The sequence below is a fragment of the Silurus aristotelis genome (assembly GCF_946808225.1).
Source record: "Silurus aristotelis genome assembly, chromosome: 4".
Lineage (NCBI taxonomy): Eukaryota > Metazoa > Chordata > Actinopteri > Siluriformes > Siluridae > Silurus > Silurus aristotelis.
In genome coordinates, this window is record NC_139577.1 from 13844342 (window position 1) to 13868434 (window position 24093).

The 24093-nt window shown below is 37.1% G+C and overlaps 4 protein-coding genes across 5 annotated transcripts; 2 read left to right on the plus strand and 2 right to left on the minus strand.

Moving 5' to 3' along the window:
* The first annotated feature begins 715 nt into the window (after positions 1-715).
* On the plus strand, positions 716-5312 carry dapp1 (dual adaptor of phosphotyrosine and 3-phosphoinositides). 2 transcript variants are annotated; one of them, XM_083540254.1, is made up of 9 exons: positions 716-873; positions 2118-2240; positions 2956-3089; positions 3237-3367; positions 3863-3910; positions 4325-4387; positions 4496-4581; positions 4859-4946; positions 5143-5312. In XM_083540254.1, the coding sequence occupies exons 1-9, from the start codon at positions 812-814 to the stop codon at positions 5164-5166; spliced, it is 759 nt and encodes a 252-aa protein (XP_083396380.1). In that variant the 5' UTR covers positions 716-811; the 3' UTR covers positions 5167-5312. The 2 variants fall into 2 exon arrangements, with proteins under 2 accessions (XP_083396380.1, XP_083396381.1); XM_083540255.1 differs by having other exon boundaries at positions 4903-4946; positions 5143-5282.
* A 1631-nt stretch (positions 5313-6943) lies between these two features.
* On the minus strand, positions 6944-9623 carry lamtor3 (late endosomal/lysosomal adaptor, MAPK and MTOR activator 3). The gene is made up of 7 exons (XM_083540261.1): positions 9502-9623; positions 9242-9281; positions 9102-9136; positions 8924-8982; positions 7839-7972; positions 7699-7762; positions 6944-7235 (listed from the first exon to the last, which is right to left on the minus strand). The coding sequence occupies exons 2-7, from the start codon at positions 9248-9250 to the stop codon at positions 7162-7164; spliced, it is 375 nt and encodes a 124-aa protein (XP_083396387.1). The 5' UTR covers positions 9251-9281; positions 9502-9623; the 3' UTR covers positions 6944-7161.
* A 1954-nt stretch (positions 9624-11577) lies between these two features.
* rrh (retinal pigment epithelium-derived rhodopsin homolog) lies at positions 11578-15037 on the plus strand. The gene is made up of 7 exons (XM_083540608.1): positions 11578-11855; positions 12281-12471; positions 12744-12843; positions 12938-13091; positions 13173-13341; positions 13427-13605; positions 13724-15037. The coding sequence occupies exons 1-7, from the start codon at positions 11747-11749 to the stop codon at positions 13827-13829; spliced, it is 1008 nt and encodes a 335-aa protein (XP_083396734.1). The 5' UTR covers positions 11578-11746; the 3' UTR covers positions 13830-15037.
* On the minus strand, positions 14173-24093 carry enpep (glutamyl aminopeptidase). Its single transcript, XM_083540607.1, has 20 exons — positions 23068-24093; positions 21380-21521; positions 21072-21203; positions 20830-20950; positions 20438-20592; positions 19811-19924; positions 19370-19504; positions 19125-19190; positions 18965-19030; positions 18710-18870; positions 18471-18553; positions 18215-18351; positions 18039-18094; positions 17565-17715; positions 15884-15957; positions 15641-15745; positions 15375-15548; positions 15059-15199; positions 14791-14872; positions 14173-14494 (listed from the first exon to the last, which is right to left on the minus strand). The coding sequence occupies exons 1-20, from the start codon at positions 23703-23705 to the stop codon at positions 14348-14350; spliced, it is 2880 nt and encodes a 959-aa protein (XP_083396733.1). The 5' UTR covers positions 23706-24093; the 3' UTR covers positions 14173-14347.

Sequence of the window (24093 nt, forward strand, 5' to 3'; positions counted from 1 at the left end):
ACGCTCATTCAGGAACCCATCCTCATCATTGCGACAATCGGGATATTTGTTCATAAAATTTCAGAACTTATTGAAGTTATCAACTCTTCACTGATGGAGACTTGAGTTTAAACCTGTTTGTGGCAATTATAGTCCTAAGCCATTGTCAACTGAGCTTTGTGAAGACACAGTTTGCCATATTGGACAAAGAATATAAGTGTCCTGCAAAGAGACATGATTTATCAACTGTTCACTGATGGAGACTTGAGTCCATAAATGTTTGTGGAAATTGTATTCCTAAGCCTTTGTAACATTTGCATCCTCATGGCTACTAAGTGGTACCATCTACAGTAGTATAACGTTGGCTTTTTTCAGCTGTTCATGAGGTATGATCCTCAGCAACAATATACAGTTGTGTGCTTGCAGCACTGTTTGATGGTCAGGTGTCCACAAACCTTTGCCCATGCAGTATACGTTTAGGCATTTGTTAGGCTCAAATAGTCACAGATAAATGCATTGTCATTTAAATGTTTTCTTTTAACTCAATTTATTTTTGATAAACTGCGAACACTTTTGTTTGCAGTTTAACAAGTTTTTGAAACCAAGCAAATTAATAACAAGTTTATTAGAGTGTAAACGGATATGTGGGCGTGGTCGCTGGTGTGTGGCCGTGGTCGATAGTGTGTGGGCGTGTCAGTTTCGATGTGGGCCTGTCAATAAGCCAGGTTCAGCTTCCTCTTGGCCGCATGTAGAGCTCACAGAGCAGTGTGAACTTTGGAGGCATCTCTCAAGAAGAAAAAAATAAAATAAAAAATCCGCTACCGAAGCCACGATGAGCGTCTGTAGCTCCACACTCAGTGGTCCAGAGGACATGGACGAGTTGGAGTCGGTTGGGTAAGTTGTACATTTTTTGTATAAATAAATCAGTTTGGCTTCATACGTCAGAGACGCTCATCAAAACCCATGTCAAGCTCTTTTTGAACTATAACCTTCATATATATATATATATATATATATATATATATATATATATATATATAATTTTTTTTTTTTTTTTTATGACAAGATCAATATCCTCATATTACCCAGCAGAGTAGATCTGTAGTAGTTCCTTTAGAGACACTGAAGGTTACTCTGGTTATGTACACGTCAGGTTTGAGTTTCATTTGGTTCTTTTTTGCAATATGAGTTTATAGCTGGAAAAATGCAGTATGAGGAAACGAGTTTCTGTTTGCAGATATGCTCTAATGATCAAGCTGTAAACATGTGCTGACACCTGAACAGCCAGTGTGTTGAAGTGCTCATAACAGTATTTTGGAAATATATTATGCCAAAGGTATTTCTAGGAGAAAAGAGACATGCATTTGGTCTGTTTATTTAGTTTGTTTTTAATTCAAACCATGGCATTATGTTAATTTTTGGTTGCGAGGACCAGTTCCTGTGACGGGTATTTCCCTGGTTAAACATGCCCCACCGGTTACAGTTGTTGTGGCTCTGGTTAAAAAGGAAGTCTCATAATTTGTTTATATTTTAGTACGTGTTCTAGTTCCATTACTTTGATTGTGGTTGCTTATGCTGCGGCATGGCGGCATGTTGCTGGATCACAGCTCCAGGGTCCCTTGCCAGTGTGGGATTTCTCAGGGTTGTCTGGTTTTCTTCCATCTTTTAGGTTCACTGATTTCCACTACCTTGGGTATCCTTCTATTTGAGTGTGTGAATGTATGTGTGCATGGTTCTCTATCATGGACTGGTATCCCATCAAGAGTGTATTCCTGTCTCACACCCAGTTTAATAGATTCCAGGGATAGTTTTCAGATCCAAAGCTGTCCTAAACAGAATGAAGAACTTACCGATACTAAAAAAGTGCATTACATATATAAAAGGCGAATACTGTATGTCTGTAAATATATGTGAAGGCACAAAAAAAAAAAAAATCAATGCATGTGTAATATAAAACTTACAAACAGTTTGGATGTCAGAAAGAACCGACTGACAATAGATGCGATGTGACTCTAGAGATTTGTATTTAGTTGTTGACAGCCATTTGTCATTCAGAACAACGAAACAGCACTCAAGCTTATTTCTGGCCTGTCTGGCTCATCACTCTCTATTCCTCTCTCAATACTTCTCATCTCTAGTTGGTACCATTATGACCTGTCTCGGCATGCAGCTGAGGCTTTGCTCTTGTCAAATGGAATTGATGGGAGTTTTCTGCTAAGAAACAGCAACAAGGGACCTGAATGCTTTGCCCTCTCTGTCAGGTTGGTTTGTCCTCCATATCTTTTTCTTGTTACTCATGTTTGTTTTAACCTGCATGCGTGGATCTATTTATCTTTTCTGCCTGCCTTTACTCCATGGCAATATTTATAACATGGCCATTTTTATGAAAGACACTGCCAGTGGCATGATGCATTAATAAGAAGTAAATGCAGCCTTTTCTTTTGCCGGGCCGGGCCTTTATGTTTAGTGTTCTTGTTTATCAGCAATAGATTTGGAAATTTTGAATTAAATTATAACGATAGTGTGTGTCAAAAAAGCATTTTCCTTTACATTCAGAGTTTCCTTTTAAATGTTCCATTTGCCCCTTTTAAACAGTTCTAGCACCATGCTAAGAATAACAGGATTACTCAAGGCCAGTGAAAATAAGCCCACAGTCAGTATTATGCAGCCAAATCCTGGACCATCATAATGTAAACCTTATGTTGTGCCAGATATTTACTGGCAGAGCTTAGTGTATATGTGGATTATGCTCTTTTTTGACATTACATTTGAATACATTCAGATTTTTTGTCCAGGTGTGTAGCTGAGGCCATCACCTCCAAGGTTAGTGTAGCTCTTCCATTTCTGCCATGAACGTTCATTGTATTGCAAGTTGTGTTTGGAGAAATGAGTATGTCTGAATATCTGACACATTAAGTATTTGTAATGTGTTTAATATCTTTATTAGACAAAATCTTTTGGTTTTTATTTATCCAGGGCAAAAGATTCGGTGAAGCACTTCCATGTGCAGCGGCAGAACGGGAGATATTCGTTCGGATTCAACGAGTTTTCATGCCTTCAGGATTTTACAAGTCATGTAGCCAATCAGCCGCTGCTGGGAAGCGAGTCAGGTTTGACACACACACACACACACACACACACACACACACACACACACACACACACACACACACACACACACACATAGACATAAACAAAAACTAAATCCTGTTATTTCTGCCTGATTCTCTAACTTCCCTATTCTTATTATTGTATAGGTAACCTGATAGTCGTACGGTTCCCTTACCCCAGACAGGTGGAGGAGCCATCGATTTACGAGTCTGTGTGTGTGCACACTGCTATACAGACCGGACGGAGGGAAAGTGACCTGGTTCCCAGCGCTCCTTCAGTAAGTTACCACTACTGCATTAATGTAAATGCATTCATAATATGTGGCATAATATTTTAACTGTGAGAACCTCACTGAGCATTCAAAGAGTTCAGGAGATTGAATGGACTACATTTATGGACAGATTAAAGGACTAAAGTGCTGCTGCATTACTTATTACATAGAAAAGAAGGAAGGGATCAATCATACTGCTGCAGCTATGAATAGTTAGTCAGACAGCATTGTGGGTAATGTTTATTAATAAGTAAATATAGACCAGAATTTAATTGCAAAATAAACCTTAGACACCACTGAAGACCACATATTCATTTTAAAGATTGATATTAATGTTGTTCAGATTAGAACATTTAAATAGCAGAACTTTTTAGATATAAACACTAATTAACTAATAGCTATTAATAGGGTAAAATAGTTATCTGAAACGTCACAGAAGACATTCTTTCAGTTGAGGGAAATGACGGAAAGCCTGTTTTTCTGACTGTCTGTCTCCTGTAGCTTGGCACCAAAGAGGGGTATCTTGTGAAACAAGGAGGCATAATAAAGGTATGAGTCAGAGTGAACGGTTACCTTGTTGTACAATATAAAGTCTTGAATTCTGAGCAGGACCAACAGTTATATACAGTCACCATCCACAATATTATCATAATAAGTCGTCTGGGATAGGACTTTAATTTTTTTCCTGAGCAGCCTCAATACTTCATGCCATCCATTATGCAATGTGCTGGAAATTGAATTTATATACTGTGTATATTTTAATTATGTGGTCTTGGTTGACATAATTACATCACATAATTGCTGCCCATTTTTTAACTGCAAGTTAATTGCAAGTCCAGTTATAGCATAAATGTGTACGTGTTTTGATAAAATGGCTGTGGAGTGTATGTACAAAAAAATCTAAAGTTACTAGACAAGTAATAAGTTCACCAATTTTCCTTGATGCTTCGGTGTTTCTTTTAGAATTGGAAACAGCGATGGTTCACACTGAACAGAAATGAGCTGAAGTACTTCAAAGACAAAATAGTAAGTCTGAAAAAAAATTTACACTTTGTTTAACCAGTATTAAGTGTAAAATGAATCATCTCATTCTGTGTTTTCTTTACTTCCTTCCTTTACTTCTGAAAACATCAGTTTTCAGTACCTATTCGGACCTTGGACCTGACTGCTTGCTCTGCCGTTCAGTTCGATTACAGCCAGGAGAGGGTTAACTGCTTCTGGTAGGAACACTGATCATAACACGGCTTGATGTATGTTGGCGTATATTAGGGGTTTGTTTCCTGCCCGTCGAGCTCTAAAATGGAGAAGTGCAACTAAAAGTACCTTCATATAGGCAGAAATGACAACATTTTGCTACCACACATTCTCTTCATACTACCCACATCTACTGCACATTACACAGTAATGAAGATTTCTCCCACTCATGTTTCACTAAACTTTGTGCTTATTTTGATACAACCCTTTACATGTTCTCACTATTTCCACTCTCTATTATAGTTTAGTGTTTCCTGAGAGGACATTTTATTTGTGTGCAAAATCAGGTGTGGAGGCTGATGAATGGATAAAGATACTGCGATGGAAACTGGTAAGAACAAAGTTATAAATGACCACCATAAACCCTTTAGTTAGCATTAAAAACTCTTTATTTGACATTCAACTTAATGGGTGTATGATGTGTTGTAGTTAAAAGGATTGTTTTAGAATAGAAAATTATTCATTTCTCTTTCCATTGCTGTTTTTGCGTTGACTAACAGCCATTACCCCACCTTTTTTTTTTCCAGTCACAGATAAAAAAAGGAAGATGATGGCCACAATGTGGAAAAGAAGAATAGGGAACTACTGAGAGTGTGAGTTGCGAGGGCAGTTAGGAATGATATAATAGGTTGAACTTAAGAGTTCGGTGGCTGCCGTGAGTTTGTATTTGCTCCTGTGGCCACTGTAATCTGTTGTCAAGGCATCACTCTGAGTGAATGTCTGTGTATCAGATGTGACTTTTTAAGAAAGACTAAGTCCTGACCTACTGTTAACACAGACTAAATATGGACCTGGTGCAGACCTGATCAGATAACAGGTGTAAAATAGGAATGGGACTAATGACATTTACAACCTGAGGTAATTAATGGTGCAACTATTTAACTTTTCACTGTGGAACTATGAAGAGCCTGTAGAGCAGTGCAGTGCATTGCTAGTTATTGATAAAATACTAACACCCTAAACAGGAATTAAACGTTGTACTATATAAGAAATGTACAGGCAGCTACACTGGGGACCTTATTGAATGGTGGTTAGCAGCTCTTTAAAAAAGGTTTGACAATCAGCACTTTAAGCAGTGTTTCAACTAGATATTCTCATTATTCACAGTCCCCTCTGAATGAATTAGACTGACAAGGCTAATGCTTTTGCTACACATTTTGCTATACATTGCAGCTACTATTTCAGAATATTACATCTAGATGTGTTAAATGACCTTCTGTTTGAACCCTTCCATTTTTCAAGTGATCACATTTTCTGGAATATAAAATTAGACATCTTCTTGTTGCCCTGGTTTGCGGTGTTAGAATAACTCTTCAAATACTTATTAGTTCTGAATCAACTAATGGTTTAAGCTCTGGCTGTCACCTGTAAAGACTGCATTTGTTGTTATAAGGTATAAACGAAAAAGAAGATTAGAGAGGTCTATGGGGGAAAAGTAAGCCATTTAAAAGCTAAACAAGTTGGGAAAAGCACCACTGCACATTTACTAATCTCCAGTAATTTGGAATGTACTGAGAAAAAAAAAACAAGGAGTCAGTGACCAGATCTTAAACCATTCGTACATCCATTTAACCTCCTGAAAAGAAGACTGAGGGTAGAAACCCCCAAAACAATAGCTTAAAAGAGCTGTGGTTTGAAGTCAGGGGATTGCCAACTTAGTATAGTATTGCAAATAGAAGACAGATGCTACCACAGATGCTATATTTAAAGTTGGTCTCTTTTATATATATATATGTTCCAATATGTTAGGAGAAGACAGAACACGGCATCAGTAAACAGTTAACATCAGAATAGACATTTTTTAATCGCCATTAAACAGTGACTTATCATCAAAATATACTTAACCCATAGATAATATCTGTTGAACTTTTAAACATGTAAAGTAGAACCACTATTTCATTATAGATATAGAGAGCATTATAGAATATTCTGGAAAGTAGATTTAATAAGAACAGTATTAACTGCCGGTAGCAGAAGTTTTAGTTGACAAAGAAAGCAGGAAAATCCATTCTTCTTTATTCGTGAAGTAATATTTAACAGTTGAATGGTGTAATTAGAGGTTTTGCCAGAATGGAGTTTTGTTTGTTCTGATCCTGCTTCTTAGTTAAGGTTATTGTTTTGTTTTGTGATTTGTGTGTTTAACACTGTAATATTGGTGAGACAGCAAACATGTAAAACATGAAGGAATGTTCCTGTGCATCCAAGTGTACGTGCTTTTGAGTGAATATAAAATAACATGCTATTATTTGACCTCATTTTGGTTTCAGGAAACGCTTATAACATTAAAGAACACTAAAAACGAAGAGGGGAAAAACTGTGTACACCAAATTCATTAACAAATTTATTAATTAGAAGAAATCAAAAATACAACCAGACAGGGTTACATTCAAAAGAGAAACATACAGCATCAAGAGCAATTGACATGAAATCCAAGTTCACAGCCAACATCATACTGTTGTAGTAATGTCCAAGGTGCATATGTGGGTGTGTGTGTGTGTCTTGATCTGATCCAGGGATTTACTGCTGGAGTTGTAAAATGAGGTGTTCTAGGCAACTTCGACAACCTGTCTCAGTTCCTCAATCAGTGGAACAAGCTCCTTCTCTAAACTGATGATCAAACCTAAAAATAAACATGATAAAATTATTCACAAGTGGAAATGTGACATGCAAATATTGGTGTGAAAAAAAAAATACACCAAATGAAATGTACTGTTTGTATTAGTATTTAACTGTAGCATGGATCTGCGAGTGTGAAGAAGTGCTTTCAGAACAATCTCTCATCATTAAGTGTAAGCTAACATTGTACAGTGTTTCCAAATAAAATATTTATCTGTCAGCTCATTGACTGTCATTTAGATTCAAATGTTATTCATCACATACACATACATACAGAGTATTTACATACAGAATTAAATTTAAGGATATAAAATAAAAAAGTAGATAAATAAAAAGTATAAACTATAGAAATATTATATACACACACACACACACACACACACACACACACACACACATACATTATATATATATATATATATATGGAGTATGGCAGATATTGATATTTACGTTCATGGAACACTTACCTGTGTTGGCACTACTACTTGCAATGAAGCTGATCACTAAGGGTAATCGGTTAAATTGAACAATCTGAAATAAACAATAAATTCATTAGTATTATTCATACAAAGTATTCCAGTTGAGTGGAGTCTGTGAGGCACAGTACCTGATATGTGTTGTAGTAGCAAATGATGCTCTTATTTTTGGACAGACCCAGCTTGCTGCCTTGATCCGTAGCTAGTGCAAATGTTGAGAGGAAGCCTGGTCGTAGAGCATACTCTGGGGCATTGTCATTGGCAACTATAAAGCACAACCACATCAGTAATCCGTTAAGAACTTGGAAACATTTACATTCATGGCATCAGCCAGATGGCATAATTTGAGATACCTTAAACACAGAGTCTATTTGAGCAGTATATGGCCAAACATTTTTGGACACCTGACCATCACAATCCTATGTGGTTCTTCTTTAAACTGTTGCCAAAAAGATTTAGATTTTCCCTTCGCCGGAACCAAAAGCCACAAATCTGTTCCAGCATGATGTCCAATGTCCCAGCGCAAAACAAAATAGCAAATCATGTTAAGTCATGAAGCAACAGGATTGGAGTAAAATCTTCTACACCTACCTTTTTAGAGCCCCAACCGTACTGAGCATATTTGGAATGAACTTCAACCAGGGTCTGAGTTAGGGGTGGCCTCAGTCACCATGGACATAATCACGGCCACCCCACTAGCCACCATCTTCGTAACTGCATCTTTAAAATATGTCCCAAATCTTTATTTAGAAGAACCTTGATCATATCTGAATGATAATGTTTCGACCATGAGTTTCCAAGAATAGCAAGGTTTTCCGACATTAGAAAGAAAAAAAAAAGCAACTCTCAGTATTTGAAAATAATAAAATATATATTGTAGCAATTGTACACATTATACATTATTGTGCTTTGGGCAAGTACAATACTTCGTATTTTAAGGTTGGATGAGTGCTATTTTTGTTTGCATAATATATTCCGTGACACCCCAGAGTAACTGCTGGCCCCTGTATGGCCACCACTAAGAAAAATCCCTTTCTGCACCCAGACCTCCTTGTACAACAATGTAATCACTAACACTCTGCTCCAACATTAGGTAGAAAGCCTTCTGTGAAAAGTGGGGTACAAATAGAATGTTAAATGTGAACATTTGGGTTTCTTGGTCAGGTGTCCACCTCGTTTTGGACATACAGTGAATTAATAAGAGAAGTTTGATCACCTTTGATTACAGGAACTCCATCTCGATCTGTTACTACTATTGCATGGAGGCCTTCAACCCTGATCAATAGGACATTTATTATTAGTAGTAGAAGTATTAAGAGTAAGATCATAAACATTTTTTACAGTATTTAAAACTTGAATACACTTTTTGAGTGGCATAAGAACATTATACTCACGTTGGCAGCTGTTTGTACAGATACCTCTTCAAATCCTGCAAGTACACAGTAATATCCAGTATCCACAGTAAACACCCTTCACATGACTGCACATCAGAACACTGAAGTGTCTAAATATCTGAGTAACCTGCAATACTTACATCTGCCATAGTGAAAACAAGAGTGTTCTCGCACTTCGTCCTGTAAAAAATGACACTTGTTTACTTGTTAACTCATAAATAAGAACCAGACAAACAAATAACTCTGTATCTGTCACTCCACCACTCACTCACACAGCAACCTCTGTAGTGAACTGAACTCTTTGCAGCGCTTCTACATTTACATTACTCGACCCCGATTAGGTGCAAACAATGCATGCAAATAATACATTAAGCATAAAAGTTAATCCAACTGCCCTTACCTATTTTCAGCCCTTTGTTTTTTGCTTTTTGAAGATTTCTGCGTAGCGAAATGTACATATCACATGACACACACTTCCGTAATCGTAATTTCCTGCAATTGCCAAACGCGTTTGCAATGCGCCCTCTACTGACGGGTCAGTGTAAATTCTGCGATTGTTAAAGGATCTGTAGTGCGCCCTCTACTGACGGGTAAGTGCAAATTCTGCGATTGTGAACGGATCTGCAGTGCGCCCTCTACTGACGGGTAAGTGTAATCTCAGGAACATGATTTACAATAGAGATGGGCGATACCATTTTTCAAGTCAAGTCAAGTCGGCTTTTCCACCATATACAGTTGAGTACACAGTAAAACAACGTTCCCAAAGGAACAAGGTTATACATCAGACAACATAAATTAACAAAATAAATAAAACTACCAGGGGAAGTAGACACAGTGACCAGCAGTGGTGGACAAATTACACATACCATGTACATGAGTAAAAGTAACGATACACTAGGCGATATATTACTCCAGTAAAAGTGCTTTAAAATGTACTTAAGTATCCAAAGTACTATGATGGCAAGTTAGAATCAGGAGTTTTTTCAATCATTTATGACTCTCAAAATGTTTTGCTTGCTGTTAAACTGATGCTAAACTTTATGTTGGTGCTAAGTGGATACTACCAAGCACCAATCAAAACAAGTTCAAAACAGAGCACGGGCTGTTAACAGCAATTTGTGCAAAACACAATTTTGTGCAAACAGAATCATACAGTTAATGAGTTTGTTTATTTGTTTGCATGTGTGTGTCGGTTTGTATTGAGGAGTCAAAGGCTTGTGGTAAAAAAAAAAACCTGTTACACAATATAGATGTAAGGCCTGAATGCTTTGCGAATTCTTTCCAGACCTCAGAAGAGTGTGTGTGAGAAGTGTGTGTGATTATCTATAATGCTGGTGGCTTTACGGTTGCAGCATGTGGTTGTAAATTTCCATGATAGAGGGAAGATCCGATAACAAGCCCTTTAAAGACCAGTATTAATATCAATACAAATACCAATACTAGTGTTGGTAGCCAACGTTATATTAATATTAAATTGCCTACAATGGACAGGACTTCTCTTTAGTTACATTTAGTTAAAAAATATTTTAAAACATAAAAATATTTTATTATGACAAACCACATAGTCTTTCCTTCATAGGTTTTTGTAAAGGATTAATATAATAAAGAAGAAATAGTTCCTACTCATGGTAAATAAATATTAAACAAAGAAATCCTGTGTAGGATCAGTTTTTAAATGTGAAAATTGGTCCTCTTGATACACCAATATGAAAATTATTAATACTTTTTTTGTATCAATCCACCTATTACTACTTTACACTTTAGAAAATCTAACAATAGGCTGAGCTAAGTACTGGTAAAAGCTAAAATTTCAATGGTCACCTCAATAAAACTGAACCTTCCATGTGAACCCTGTTACAGAATTAATTCATGTGACTGAATGTGTAAAGACTGATTATAATGTACTTCTAATTTAATTTTAATACTTATGCTGACATGTGCAAGTCATGATATTTATCATGCAGGCAGATATGTAAAAAACTTTTTGAGCTTAAATGCTGGTGTTTATTCTTTGTCTGTTAATCCTTTTAATTTGTTACCATTGTGAAGTTCAGTGTGGTCCAAGGTGTTATGCTTGTTTGTGCTGTTTTGTTGCTGGTTTGGTATGGACATGCTTATGATAAGGACCTTGGTAAAGTTACTCTTGTTGATGGAGCTAACATATGGTTTTGCTAGTAATACTTCATGTATGCTGGTTACCATATTTGATGATATAAGCTCTTTCTTCTTCCAGCAGTGATGGTGAGCTGTGAGTTTGAAATGTTGCTTGATAATTTATTGGTTTAAGCCAAGAACTTGCTGTTCTGCTGTCTTTTTCCGAATGCTAGTCTTATACAAGAATGAAAATCCTTCATGTGAGGATTAGAACAAAAACAATGAGCTGCTTAGAATTTGCAAACCAAAGAGAGAGCTTAATCCTTCTGTCGAATTCAACTCATTTAGCTTGGTCACACTGTCACCCTGGCAACATTCAGAGAGTCTAAACCCCCCCAACCCTCATCTCCGAACCTTTTTCTCTCACTTCTTTTACTTGATATTGCTTGTTGGACATGGTGAAAGAAGTTTCATCTATCCATGTGAACTGGACTGGACAATAACAACATCAGAGCAGTGCGTTTGTGTAGGAGTGAATGTATTTTTAAAAGATGAGACCCGGAATCCTAAATTCCTCAAATGGAGCAGTCAGCTTTGATGGAAAAAGTGCCTTCTCGCAACTGGAACACAACATTGTTGCCGGATACCTTATTGCTGCATGTAAAGATTTTGTGTATCTGTGTGTCTGTATGGATGTGATTGTGTAGAGGTATAGCATATGATAACCAAACCTAATGTAATGCAATTTCTGTGCACTCTGTATAATTTATTTAGCTCTTCTGTATTTCTTTAACATAGGCCCTACACAAAAGTACAGACTTATACAGATAAATAGCACAGGGCTTATACTGAATGTAGTGCAATTACACATTCACATCACATTAAAATTGGTTATTATATGGCTGAAGATACAGTTTGGTTGATAAATACCTGATGTCTTATTCCCAAACTTGTATAGTAAAGCAGTATTATGCTCAAAACTAGCCAATAGGAGTGCTGGGTAAAATCTTTAAATGATTCCATTTAATTCTTTAAAATGTAATTGTATAACCTGGCCTTCTTTCTTTCTGTCTTTGTTTGTGCAGGTGTGATCAGTTTGTTCAGTAACCTTGTGGTGCTGATTATGTTTGCAAAGTTTAAAGAACTGCGTAATGCCACAAATGCCATCATCATTAATCTGGCTTTAACTGATGTTGGAGTAGCCGGCATTGGTTATCCCATGTCTGCTGCATCTGATCTGCATGGCAGCTGGAAGTTTGGGCACACTGGTTGCCAGGTTTGTTGCCGTTTGTACAAACCACAGTTCATGGCAGTTTGTGATTGAGTTTGATTTATTTTAGCCAAAAATGCACATTGTTTTGTAATGTTTGTGATTTAGAATTAAATGTGTATTGTGATTGAAGTGTATTGTTACAACCCTAAGGATCATACATTATCCTTATAGGAGCTATTAGAGTGTACCATTTTGCTCTATATGTTTACTGAATTATGTTTTGTGTATCCACTTTTGAGTGTTGCTTATATAATATATTGAAGTTTCTCTTGTAGATATATGCTGCCCTGAACATATTCTTTGGGATGGCCAGCATTGGACTGCTTACTGTGGTAGCCATTGATAGATATATAAGCATCTGCAAACCTGATATAGGTCTGAACATTCTTTACAACTTCAATTTCACCAATGGTTGATGTCGCTTTTTTTAAACACTAATCTGACTTTTTGTGTGCTGTTGTGCTTGTAGGTCAGAAGATGACAACACACTCATATATACTGTTGATTATGGCTGCATGGCTCAATGCAGTGTTCTGGTCTGCCATGCCAGTTGTGGGTTGGGCTGGGTACGCTCCTGATCCAACTGGAGCCACGTGCACTATCAACTGGAGGAACAATAATGCGTGGGTTGCCTTTATATACAACTCACCTCAGCAATTCTGTGTCTAATTTAATAATAATATTTTACCCCTTCGTTACCTTAGGTCCTTTATCTCCTACACAATGGCTGTGATTTCTGTCAACTTTATCATTCCATTGGCTGTAATGTTCTATTGCTATTACAACGTTTCGGTCACCATGAAGAGGTACAAGGCAAGCAACTGCCTAGACAGCATTAACATCGATTGGTCAGACCAGATAGATGTCACTAAGGCAAGCATTTTTTTGTAGTACAATGCAATTGTTGTGTGTTCATTCTGTTGTTAATGTTATCTTCAAATTTATCTGTGCTTTACAGATGTCTATTGTGATGATTGTGATGTTCTTGGTGGCCTGGTCTCCATACTCTATTGTGTGTCTTTGGGCATCATTTGCTGATCCTAGAAAGATTCCTGCACCGATGGCCATCATCGCTCCACTCTTTGCAAAGTCTTCTACTTTCTACAACCCCTGCATCTATGTCATCGCCAACAGGAAGTAATGTCAATCCATTTTGCTCAGATGGTTTGGAAAATGAATTCTTGCTAAGAAAATGATTATGATCAGCTCAAGCCACCATTTAAATAATAATTTGGTTTCGATTGGTTCACTTAAGGTTCAGAAGAGCCATCGTGGGGATGCTGCGATGCCAGACTCGACGACATGTCACCATCAACAACCAAGTTCCCATGACGATCTCACAATCGCCTCTTAACCCGTAACCTACAATATGACAACAGTGACATATCCCATCATGTCCTCTGCTCAGCGATGGGAGCTGACACTTCCTTGCGTTGTTGTAGCACCAAAATATTTGAAATAGATTGTTTGCTACTATATAAGCAATGCAATACATGAAAAGAAAAACTGAGTTTTAAGGTAGAAATTTATTTGGCGACATGACCATTTAAATTAGTAAGGAATTTTTTTCACACAAACAAAAGTTAAAGATTTTGTAGCTGTGATCAAATGTATGACCCCACTGTTATTTTTTGTTATTCTTTGCACTTCATGGTTATAAATTATGGATTATTATTATTATACAAATTATAATGTATTCCAAGATTGTTTACAACTGTTTTACTCTGTGGGCCAATATATATAAAACAACTTGACAGTCCATTTTTCTTGTTTAGGTCAGGGTAATACACGTTGTTTTAAAACTAACTATCATTAAAACTTAAAAATCGAACTTCTGAGAGGAATGGGGGAGTTTTTTTTGATGAAGTGTGTGATATCTTTAAGACACATTGGCATTCAGCCAGGACTGGATCTCCTCAAGGTTGCTCTTCACCCACTTAATATTGCTTTTCACTCTCTCCAAAGCCTGCTTTCTGGGTGTTTCTCCTGCACCGGCATTTGGGTGTAAGGCGAAAAAGTGTTCCATCTGAAAACAGAATGAACGAACAAATGAACAAAGAAATAAACAAATGAATGGAAAAAAATAATAAACAGGTGCATTGATTAGAAGAACTCATTAGAAATGCAAAGGCCAACTAAAAAATAGTCAAATTTCGCATAATACTCAGTTACAAAATACAAAAAAGTATGTTCAGTACTTTGAATCAATAAGTATGCACTAATATATACATGCACGTGTGTGTGTTTGTGTGTGTGTGTGTGTGTGTGTGTGTGTGTGTGTGTGTGTGTGTGTGTGTGTGTGTGTGTGTGTGTGTGTGTTACCTTCCACAGCTGCAGCTCTGTGTTATATGACGTACTGATTCTGTTAAGCAGACGTCCCAAGTTCCTGTCCGTAATTGTGTATCTAAATCAGATAGTAAGACAAAGATAAAGAAAGGCTGATAACGCAACTAATGATATGTCTATTATATTTATCTTCTACTCGATAGCTGTGTTTTATGGTAGCACACATAGGTGTGTTAAATACTTTTTAGATGATATTTTAATTAAAAATCAAGTCTTTTTCTCTGTCTTGTTCAGACACACTCACCTCTTCACTAGGTAGTCCCAGTTCAGAGTGACCCAGTCCCAAGCCATACTCTCACCATACTTGTTTAGGGACACATATCGCACCAGGGTGAACAAGTCTTGACTCCTTACAATGGATTCATTCTTTGATGCCTCAAGCAACCTGTCATAAAAAGTTTTTTGGTTTCTCTGTAGATCATTTGTCAAGGCTAAAGTTTCCTGATGCTTGCAACATTTAAAGGAAGCTGTAGAACCCATATGCTGCCCTCAATAATTTTATTTTAACTCTTTATAACTCTTTATATTGCCCTCTTGTGTAATTTTATTAAATGTTTTACCTGTTAAGGAGCGAAACATTTTCTATAGAAGCCAGACCATAGAGCAGCTTGTCCTTTTCTTGAGCGAGTGTGGCTCTGAGGTACCGCTCAAACATAACCTCCCAGCTTGCCTCAGTTCCTGCGTTCTTCATCCCGTATTGGTACACGAGTAGCCTGAGATTCACTGGTACACTGCTGCACTCACAAAAACAAAAAACTCCCGCTTACTTTATTTATTTAGCCAGCTTGTTGTCCGGATTACATTTTTGTATCATCATTGACTATACCTGATTGTTCCATTGATCCACTTTTTGAAAATGGCAGAAGCCTCAGCGAGAACCTCTGCATCACCCATCTGGCAGGCAATATCCAGAACCGTCTCCCTCAATAGCCTATGTAAGATATATACATCACAAACAATATATATATGCTCTAGAGATATTCTTATTTGTACATATCTGTCTGATGAGTTTTTTTTTCTTTCTGCTTTATTCAAGATTGGTAAAATAGGGCTGGCAAGAAAACCATACCGTTTAGTTTGGTCACCCACATCCTCCCAGCCCAGCTGTCGAGAAATCTTCTCTACATGGCGTTGAAAAAGTTTCTGATTATAGATAAATGTAATGTTCATTAGAACAGGATTGCACTTGACTAGGAATCATAAATTTACAGCTCCACCCGAAAGTATCGGTACAGCAAGGCTAATTCTATTGTTTTGCAATAAACTAAAACATTTGGGTTTGAGCTCAAAAGATGAGTTGATAGATCAGAATTTCAGCTTTTCTTCACTGATATTTGTAGGTAATATAGATGTGTTAAACATAGCACCTTCTGATTGAACCCACCAGTTTTTTTCAGGTGATACAGAAAAATACTGGAATATGTGACAGGCAAGAGTTTTTGTTGCCCAGGTGTGACCCTGTTAAATTAATTGTTTAAACAATTAATATCTACTGTATAATATCTCTGAATGGCTTCTCTTTGTTTTAGCATTAGGCTTCACATGTCACAATTGCATTTGTTAAAAACTAGAAGCCAATATGAAAACTATAAATACTGTGAGAGCTATGAAGAAAAACCCCAAAACAACAATCAAGGTATAACAATTCACCATCTGACAGCAAAAATATGTATAAATACATTTTTAAAAAGCCAATTAACAAAGGAGAACAGACACACCATTCTAACCCTTATAAGAGTTTCTTTCCCTGCTAAGAAAGCCAAGGTGTCAGTGAGAACAGTTTCCAACAAATTCATAAATAAAAAGCAAAGACTGAGCTGCAGGTTGACAGGTAAAGTGTCAGGGTAAGAAAACCATCGCTAAGATGGCAGAATAAGAAAAAGGAGGCTTGTCTAGGTCATGAAGCACCGCCATTAGACTACTAAAGACTGAAAGAAAGTTTTAAGGGTGATGAATTGAATAGATTGAAATCTTCAGTTAATCACACAACATTTATGTACGCAATTTAGTAGGCAAAAATATGGTTGCTCTGTGTTTGTCAAACATGGAGGAGGAAGCCTGATGACCAGGGGCTCTTTTTGTATATCCAGTGCTCAACTTGCACAGACTAAGTGGCACCCTGAACCAAAACTACTACCAAAGCATTTTGCAGTGCCATGCAATACCTTCTGGTACACACCTAGTTGGTCAGGGATTCATCCTACAGCAAGTTAATGACTCAAAACATACTTTTTATGTATGACATACACAAGTTATGTTAGAACCACCTTGGATGAAAAGAACAAGAAGGTGGGCTTTACTTCATGGAATGATGTAATGGAGCTGGTTTGGGATGAACTAGACGGAAGGGTGAAAGCAAAATCAAACTACAAGTGCAACATATCTGTGGTTACTTCAGTGGAATGGGGTTTGATAAGAACTTTTCGATTCATTAATTCATTGATTTCTTTTTTCATGTCCAGTTGTTTATTTTTTCTATTCTAAACTGTATAACTTTTAATAAAACCTGGAAGAATTTAGTTGTTATAAAACTTGCAGCCGGTAGTAAATCTACATGTAAAGAAAACAGGAAAGTAAAGATGAAATTCTGATCTATCACCTTTTATTCATTGTTTAATCTCAAACCCAAAGGTCTTTAGTGTAAAGCAATAGCAAAATCATTGGCTTTGCCGTTCCAATACATTTGAAGGCGACTGTATATATTTCTACAGCAACAAAAAGGCATTGTGGTCTTAGCCCAAGACACATACCTGGAATTTGGAATAGAGTGCGTTGTCACTTGCCAGCATTTCGCTCACATATGCTATTGATGAGGCAACCCGATCCCATACAATATAATCTGTCTCATTGCCCAAGTAATTGAGTAATTCAAAAGTGCTATTATAATTTATTATGTCTGCCCTGTGAAAAAACATTGACTTTGCATTAAAATATTTAAATACACAAATACAAAAATAAAATTAAGCACACAGTCTATAAACATAAGGTAGGACATCAAATGTATAGAGGTTATCATTATTTTCTTAAGACATAATTGGTAAGCTATTGCCCTGTTTGTGTGTATGTGTGTATTTGTATTTAACAAATGCCCTTATATGAGCAAAATAACGATTATTGTTGTTGTTATCAATGAGAAAATATGTTTTAATAACTGTTAAGCTATTAATAGGTATTAGGTTTTAGCACAAGTAACAAGACCCTGTTTTTAATGTAAACATATATACCTTGCTAAAGCGAATATATCATCAATATAACTGCTTCTATCTGCTGCACTGAAGACCTGCAATAAAGCCATAAAAAAAACAAGCACTGATTGAGAAACAGTGATTCTGAAACTTTTATGGATGCACATTATCACGGCCATAAGCGTTAAATGAGGTATAAACACAGGCGGGACTACCAGGTGGTCTGTTAGCAGCTGCTGGTTGATGATAGCCCATATGTCGTCTGGATGATTGACACGGTAAAAACCCATGTGATCGTTGTTAACTTTGATGGGTCCATCAGTAGCAGGGGAGAAGTTTTCAATAATTACCTCTGAAAGAAAAATTACACAGAAGCCATTTTCTAAGAGGTGCCTAATCACCAGTTAGGAGATTAGATAATGATATTAATGAAATGAACTTGATTCAGAAACCATGTTTCTATACTAGCACCTGTTTCTGATTTATTAAACAGCATAGTGCCATTCTTGTTGGTTTTGTGTGATTTCCACTGCACAGGAATAGTCCACTTGTAGCTGTGAGAGAGAATGATCGTTAAAAAGGATAGGAGTTTCTCTGAACAGATAGCATGGCATATAAGGTAGATTAAGGAGAATTTGACAAAGTAATGAGTATCTTATTTGGTAACTAAATGATGTTAAAGATATAATGGTGCAATGAAATCGACTCACCCAAGAGGGGAACTTGGCTGAGTGGGGTCTGCATTAGGATCCAGGAGGAACCTCTTCTGGGTAAGTTTAGCCTCTGTGTTTGTACTAGTTAGGCTCAGCACTGGGTAACCCATTTGTTTAGTCCATGTATCCATCACACCTGCTACATCGAACCCACTTACCTAAAAAGATTCATATTCGTGCTCTTAGAAAGATGATATCATTTGTGATAAAAATGCAGCACTTGCTCCAAACAAACCAATAATTCATTTTTACCTCAGTCTGGGCTTTCCAAAAATCTGATGTCTTGGCATTCTGAAATTGGAAGCTTTTCAGATATTTCTGTTGAAAGCAATACAGGTTTGAGTTGATGATATACAGGTATATGCTTTATTCAAAAGCAACAAATAATAATTAACATATCTTTAGAGCTTACCCGACAACCATCCCTAAATTTGTCCCGACCCATCCAGCCCTCCAACATTCTCAAAATAGATGCTCCCTATAAGTAAATGGTAGCAGGTTAACATGTGGACACTCTGGATTTTTTCACAAATGTCTTCAAGACGGTAACAAAGAGCCTTTAAAATGATTACAAACTGTCATCTAATCACAGTGTTACAAGCTCAGAAATGCATTTTTGAAACCACTAATAGCTGTGAGGCCATGACGTTAACACACCTTGCTGTATGAGATGGCGTCAAACACAGACGTGATTTCGGCTGGCGTGGACACGTTGACAATTATGGGGTGAGAAGTGAGGAGTGCATCATCAACCAGGACGGGAAATACATCATCAATGAGCATGATGTCACGCTACACAGAGAAAAACAATATTATATATTATAATGTGTATATGACACTCGATTCCAATTGAGACATGGCCTCTATTATTATAGTCATTTACCTTATGAATTTTTCATTTCTTTACCATAACCATTTAAACTTATTTGATATAATATAATAATGATAATGAATAAGAAATAAACTGTCAAAAATGCTTTCAGTTATATTAAGGATGTTTCTTTTTAAAATTTTTCCTACTAGTGCTCTGTGACTGTGGCATTAAGAGCTTAGTAAACTTGTCTTGTGTTTTTATGTACTATACAGGTTTAGACTCACCATTCCCCAACTGGGTTCAGCTGCCTCCACTCCCACATACTCAAAAAAGCTGGCAAATCCTTCATTTAGCCACAAGTCATCCCACCAGTCCATTGTGACAATATTGCCAAACCACTGCAGGCAGAAATCATGCATTGATATAGCAATTAAAGGCAATTATGTTTTGTACATTTGCGTCTGCTAAAAGACGCAAATGTAAATGTAAATCTGAAAACAACACACCATATCAGATATGGCATTTTTTTTACATTGCTATCAAATGGGCCTGTAGGAGCTGGGCTGTCAGTAACACACTGTAAAACACTGATGAAAGCAATAAAAACTGAGGCTTTGTTTGTTGGATATGATTTGGATTGTATCCAAGTGCCTGAAATCTCTAAAAAATTAGATTGTTTTATGGAGGCAGATTGTGTCAACAGCCTTGAACCTGAATATTAAAAATGCTTATCAATGTTCTGGTGTGATACAAAGGTCATAACCAGAGGTGGCTGTGCTCATCACTGGGAACTAAGCTGAAAGGCTTTTATCGTAAGAGGTTTTGATAAGTTACTGTGTGACAAATGCAGCCCTACCTTCTAAAGCATTATTTCAAAGATTGTTACAGTATATGATGCTTGAGTCATTAACCTGGTGCACGAGTTCATGGGCGATGACGCTGGCCACACGCTGCTTGTTATAAGAGGAAGACTCCTTTTCATCATACAGAAGGTTGCTCTCTCGGTAGGTGATCAAGCCCCAGTTCTCCATTGCTCCTGTCCCAAAGTCTGGGATTGCTATCTTATCTGGAATAGGAAATGGCACTGTTTTTTCGGGTAGCTATCATGACATGTCATAGAGGGGACCTTTTCTTTTAAAGAACTTTCATTAGTTCAGAAAATCATATGTTAAAGTAAAAAATGATTGTTCTTAATTGACCTTGAGTCAATTGTAGTTTAAGTGAAGGAAGCATTTTACATAAATACACTATACATTCTGTATAATCAATATATACTGGATCTATATCTATTCAACATATTTACCAAGCTTTTCCATGGAGTATTCCATGTCAAAGTATTCTTCAAAATAGTCAAAGATGACTTTAGTGACATTTGCAGCATATTCAGCAGTGTGGATCTGTGAAGGCTGGGCATAGATCCTAAGCTGAAGGGTAAGAAGAGAGATTTAAAAAGATCTTTGTGAAGAGTCCCAGTCACATTAGCAAGCTTTTACTTTAAAACTCGAAACACTGAAAACACAGATGCTTGGAGATGAATGTACATACTGTAATGTTGCTTTTAGATTTCTGTTCCACATAAATGAACCGGTGCACTGCAAAACACACCAAGTAGGTGCTCATCTTAACTGATGTTTTAAAAGTAGTTTTTTTCTTCTGGCCAGGAAGTGTGTCTACTCTCTGTTAAACAAACATATAAGAATAAAAGGTGAAGTAATCTGTCAGTAATGCTTTAGGATTAATGGAAATGGAAGTGAATGGGCCTATACGCACATATACACACATTTACAGCACGATATAAGTGGAGAAATCGGCATTACTACATAATGCTGTGCATTTCAGCATGTGCAGCATACCTCCTCTGGCATGTTGGACAAGGCTCCATAATCTTGGTCATGGGTAATGGAAATTTTGAATGTGGCTTTTTTGTTTGGCTCATCAAAACAGGGGAAAGATTTACGAGCATCGGTGGGTTCATGGTCTGTGGCCGCAATTTTTCTGAAAGAGAGCATTAGGGACTCGTAAAAACCCAACACTTTGTTTACATTTTCTTCTGCAGTTCACACAGAAGAGAACACTCTATCAAAATGACACTTTCATATAAAAATTTCAGAAATAACTGCAGAATTCAACAGGTATTGTGTATTATACACAAATGCGTAAAATGGGTTGTTCTTTTCTTCTATGAAAGATATGGCATTTTTTGCTTATGTCTGTCCTGTTCATGTCTGTTTTTTGAGTCATAATACTTTTGTCTTCTTCATGTATTTTGGTTTTTCTCTCATCTTAGCCTCAGGAATTTTCTATATTGACCAGGGTGATTTTTGCATCTATACATAAGTATAAAAGTTCACCCAGGTTTTCCAAATTTAAATATACAATAAATCATTTCTTGCTTTATACTTTTGCACTTAATCCTGATTCTTCAGTCATTGTACTTCTGAATGAATCTGCACTGCTTTTTCTGCTCATCCAGGAAGAATTACAACCAAAGTCATTGTTACTGTTGTTACTGTTCATGTGTAATGCATTATTCAGTTTTAAAACTAACAAACTAACTATTTAAAACTAAAAAAACAGGGAAAGAATGCACCAATAGGCAATTACAGTAAGGTAAGTGTAATTTGAGATAATACAAACAGATTGATAATATTCTAGCAACAATTTCAGATTTTTTTATGCTTTATTATCTAATGCTGTTAAATAGAACTCCATGTGACATTTCTGCATGTAATATATAGCATTTTATCCTACTGTTAATACAAGATAAAACAGTCAAGTGCAAATGTCTGGTTTTGTTATCTGGTTACTGCATTTGCTTGTGCATGAAAATCTGTGACCAAGTCTTAAATAGGATAATAAAGATTTATTGCTACATATTGCTGCAGTCCCACCCCAAGAAACACTGTATAATTATGCTCCTTCACATTCTCTTGGGATTTTGCTTCTACACGCAGGCTTAATAATACTTGTATTGAATTATATGTGCTGCCATTTCCACCTTCTGAAATAAAAAAAAAATTACAAAATATATTGTTGATCTGGGACTAAGCTCACTATTGAGAACATCCACTGGGACCCTTTACTGTCTGCTGTGTTCCCCCCTGGAGCCTATAACTCATTTTGCTGTCTTTCATGTGTGGCTTATCATTGCTCTGATCTTTGCTCTTACACACTAATAGTCTTGGTAAGGAATGCAAAAGCTGTCCCTTAGCAGTTGAACAGGAATCTGTTTCCATGACACAAAAAAGCCAAATACTATTGCTTTGTAAGTTTATGTGATGAATACACGCTCAAAACACACTATTTTAAGAGAAGCGATTAAAGATATACAAATTTCAAGGGAGGACAAGACTAGGGATTATCAATCATTGAATCAGAGAGATAAAGTACAGTGATGAAATATTTGTGCTATTTGATTTCCTATTGCACCAAATATAAATTTTGCTGTGTCAAAATAATTGTTCAATGAAAGCAACACAACAATTATTTACAATGTCATTCTATATTCCCACCACAGAGATGAAAAAGAAACAACACTGACTTGGTTTCTTCACCCTCAACATAGGTTGTCTTGTAGAAACCAACGAGAGAGCCATTCAGCCAGCCTTGGAAATGCAGAGTGAGGATGTAATACTCATCTGTGCCAGTGGCTCTTAGCTCCTTTGTTGCCTCCACGACTACATACTCCTGTTTAGTGTACTCAAAGCACCCCTTCAGCTCAATGTTGGTGGTAGAAGTTGGGCCCTTAAGCTGCAGAGTGGGCATTAGTGAAACAAATGTCTCTCGAATGTGCAGCCATAGGTGTGTACTGGCCTTAGTCAGATTCAGATGGATGGCCACAATGCCAGTATAGACATCTGTTTCTAGGTTGGGCTCCAGGTGCAGTTCATAGTGGACTGGTGTGATGTAGTCAGGCAGACGAAAATTGGTCCAGCCACCGTTGGTATTGTTGGATGGTTTGCAGGGTCCCCGGCTGGGGTCTGGTCCTGGGGGTTCTGTTGGTGTTGTTGTTGGTGTTGGTGTTGGTGTTGGCTCATTAGTATAGGAGGTATTCTGGCTCAAGCCCACCCCAAGACCCACTGCAACACCAGTCACTACCACAGCCAAACATATGAGTGCAGCATGCTTCCCTCGAATACAGTAGCGTTTCTGTTTCGGCTCCAGATCAAACCCCTCCATGGTGAACAGTCAGAAACTGTTACTTACCTCAACTCAAGGATTCTTTCTGTTATATGGTCTCACACTCCACAGATATCCACACTTCCTTATCCCGCCCAAAAGAGCAAGCAGCTGGGAATAGGGATCTCAGAGTTTTCCAGCTGTGTAAAGAATACACTCACACTGCTCATTCATCAAATCTGTCTACAGACTCTGCATATAAGTGCAGGACATGCAGATGCAAAACAGAGATTACAAAAAAACAGCAGGTTGTCCCAAAGACAATAATTTAAATGTTTGTAAGACCACAAGCACTCGCTTTGGTCCAAATGTCCAAATAAGGGGATTCACCGACTGATGTTAACTTCGGTTGTTAACTTGACTGAACTGTCGAACAGCAATGACATAC

Excerpts from the sequence above, each read along its gene's own strand:
- dapp1 (XM_083540254.1), top strand. The coding sequence starts at position 812 with ATGAGCGTCTGTAGCTCCACACTCAGTGGTCCAGAGGACATGGACGAG. Across the intron at positions 874-2,117 it reads GACGAGTTGGAGTCGGTTGG|TTGGTACCATTATGACCTGT; the intron begins GTAAGTTGTACA and ends TCTCATCTCTAG. Across the intron at positions 4,582-4,858 it reads GAGAGGGTTAACTGCTTCTG|TTTAGTGTTTCCTGAGAGGA; the intron begins GTAGGAACACTG and ends TCTCTATTATAG.
- lamtor3 (XM_083540261.1), bottom strand. Across the intron at positions 7,973-8,923 it reads TGGAGTTCCTGTAATCAAAG|TTGCCAATGACAATGCCCCA; the intron begins GTGATCAAACTT and ends TGTGCTTTATAG. Across the intron at positions 7,236-7,698 it reads AAGTAGTAGTGCCAACACAG|GTTTGATCATCAGTTTAGAG; the intron begins GTAAGTGTTCCA and ends GTTTATTTTTAG.
- rrh (XM_083540608.1), top strand. The coding sequence starts at position 11,747 with ATGAGACCCGGAATCCTAAATTCCTCAAATGGAGCAGTCAGCTTTGAT. Across the intron at positions 13,092-13,172 it reads AACTGGAGGAACAATAATGC|GTCCTTTATCTCCTACACAA; the intron begins GTGGGTTGCCTT and ends TCGTTACCTTAG. Across the intron at positions 13,342-13,426 it reads ACCAGATAGATGTCACTAAG|ATGTCTATTGTGATGATTGT; the intron begins GCAAGCATTTTT and ends TGTGCTTTACAG.
- enpep (XM_083540607.1), bottom strand. The coding sequence starts at position 23,705 with ATGGAGGGGTTTGATCTGGAGCCGAAACAGAAACGCTACTGTATTCGA. Across the intron at positions 17,716-18,038 it reads GATATATTCGCTTTAGCAAG|GGCAGACATAATAAATTATA; the intron begins GTATATATGTTT and ends GTTTTTTCACAG. Across the intron at positions 14,495-14,790 it reads CAGAGCTGCAGCTGTGGAAG|ATGGAACACTTTTTCGCCTT; the intron begins GTAACACACACA and ends TTCTGTTTTCAG.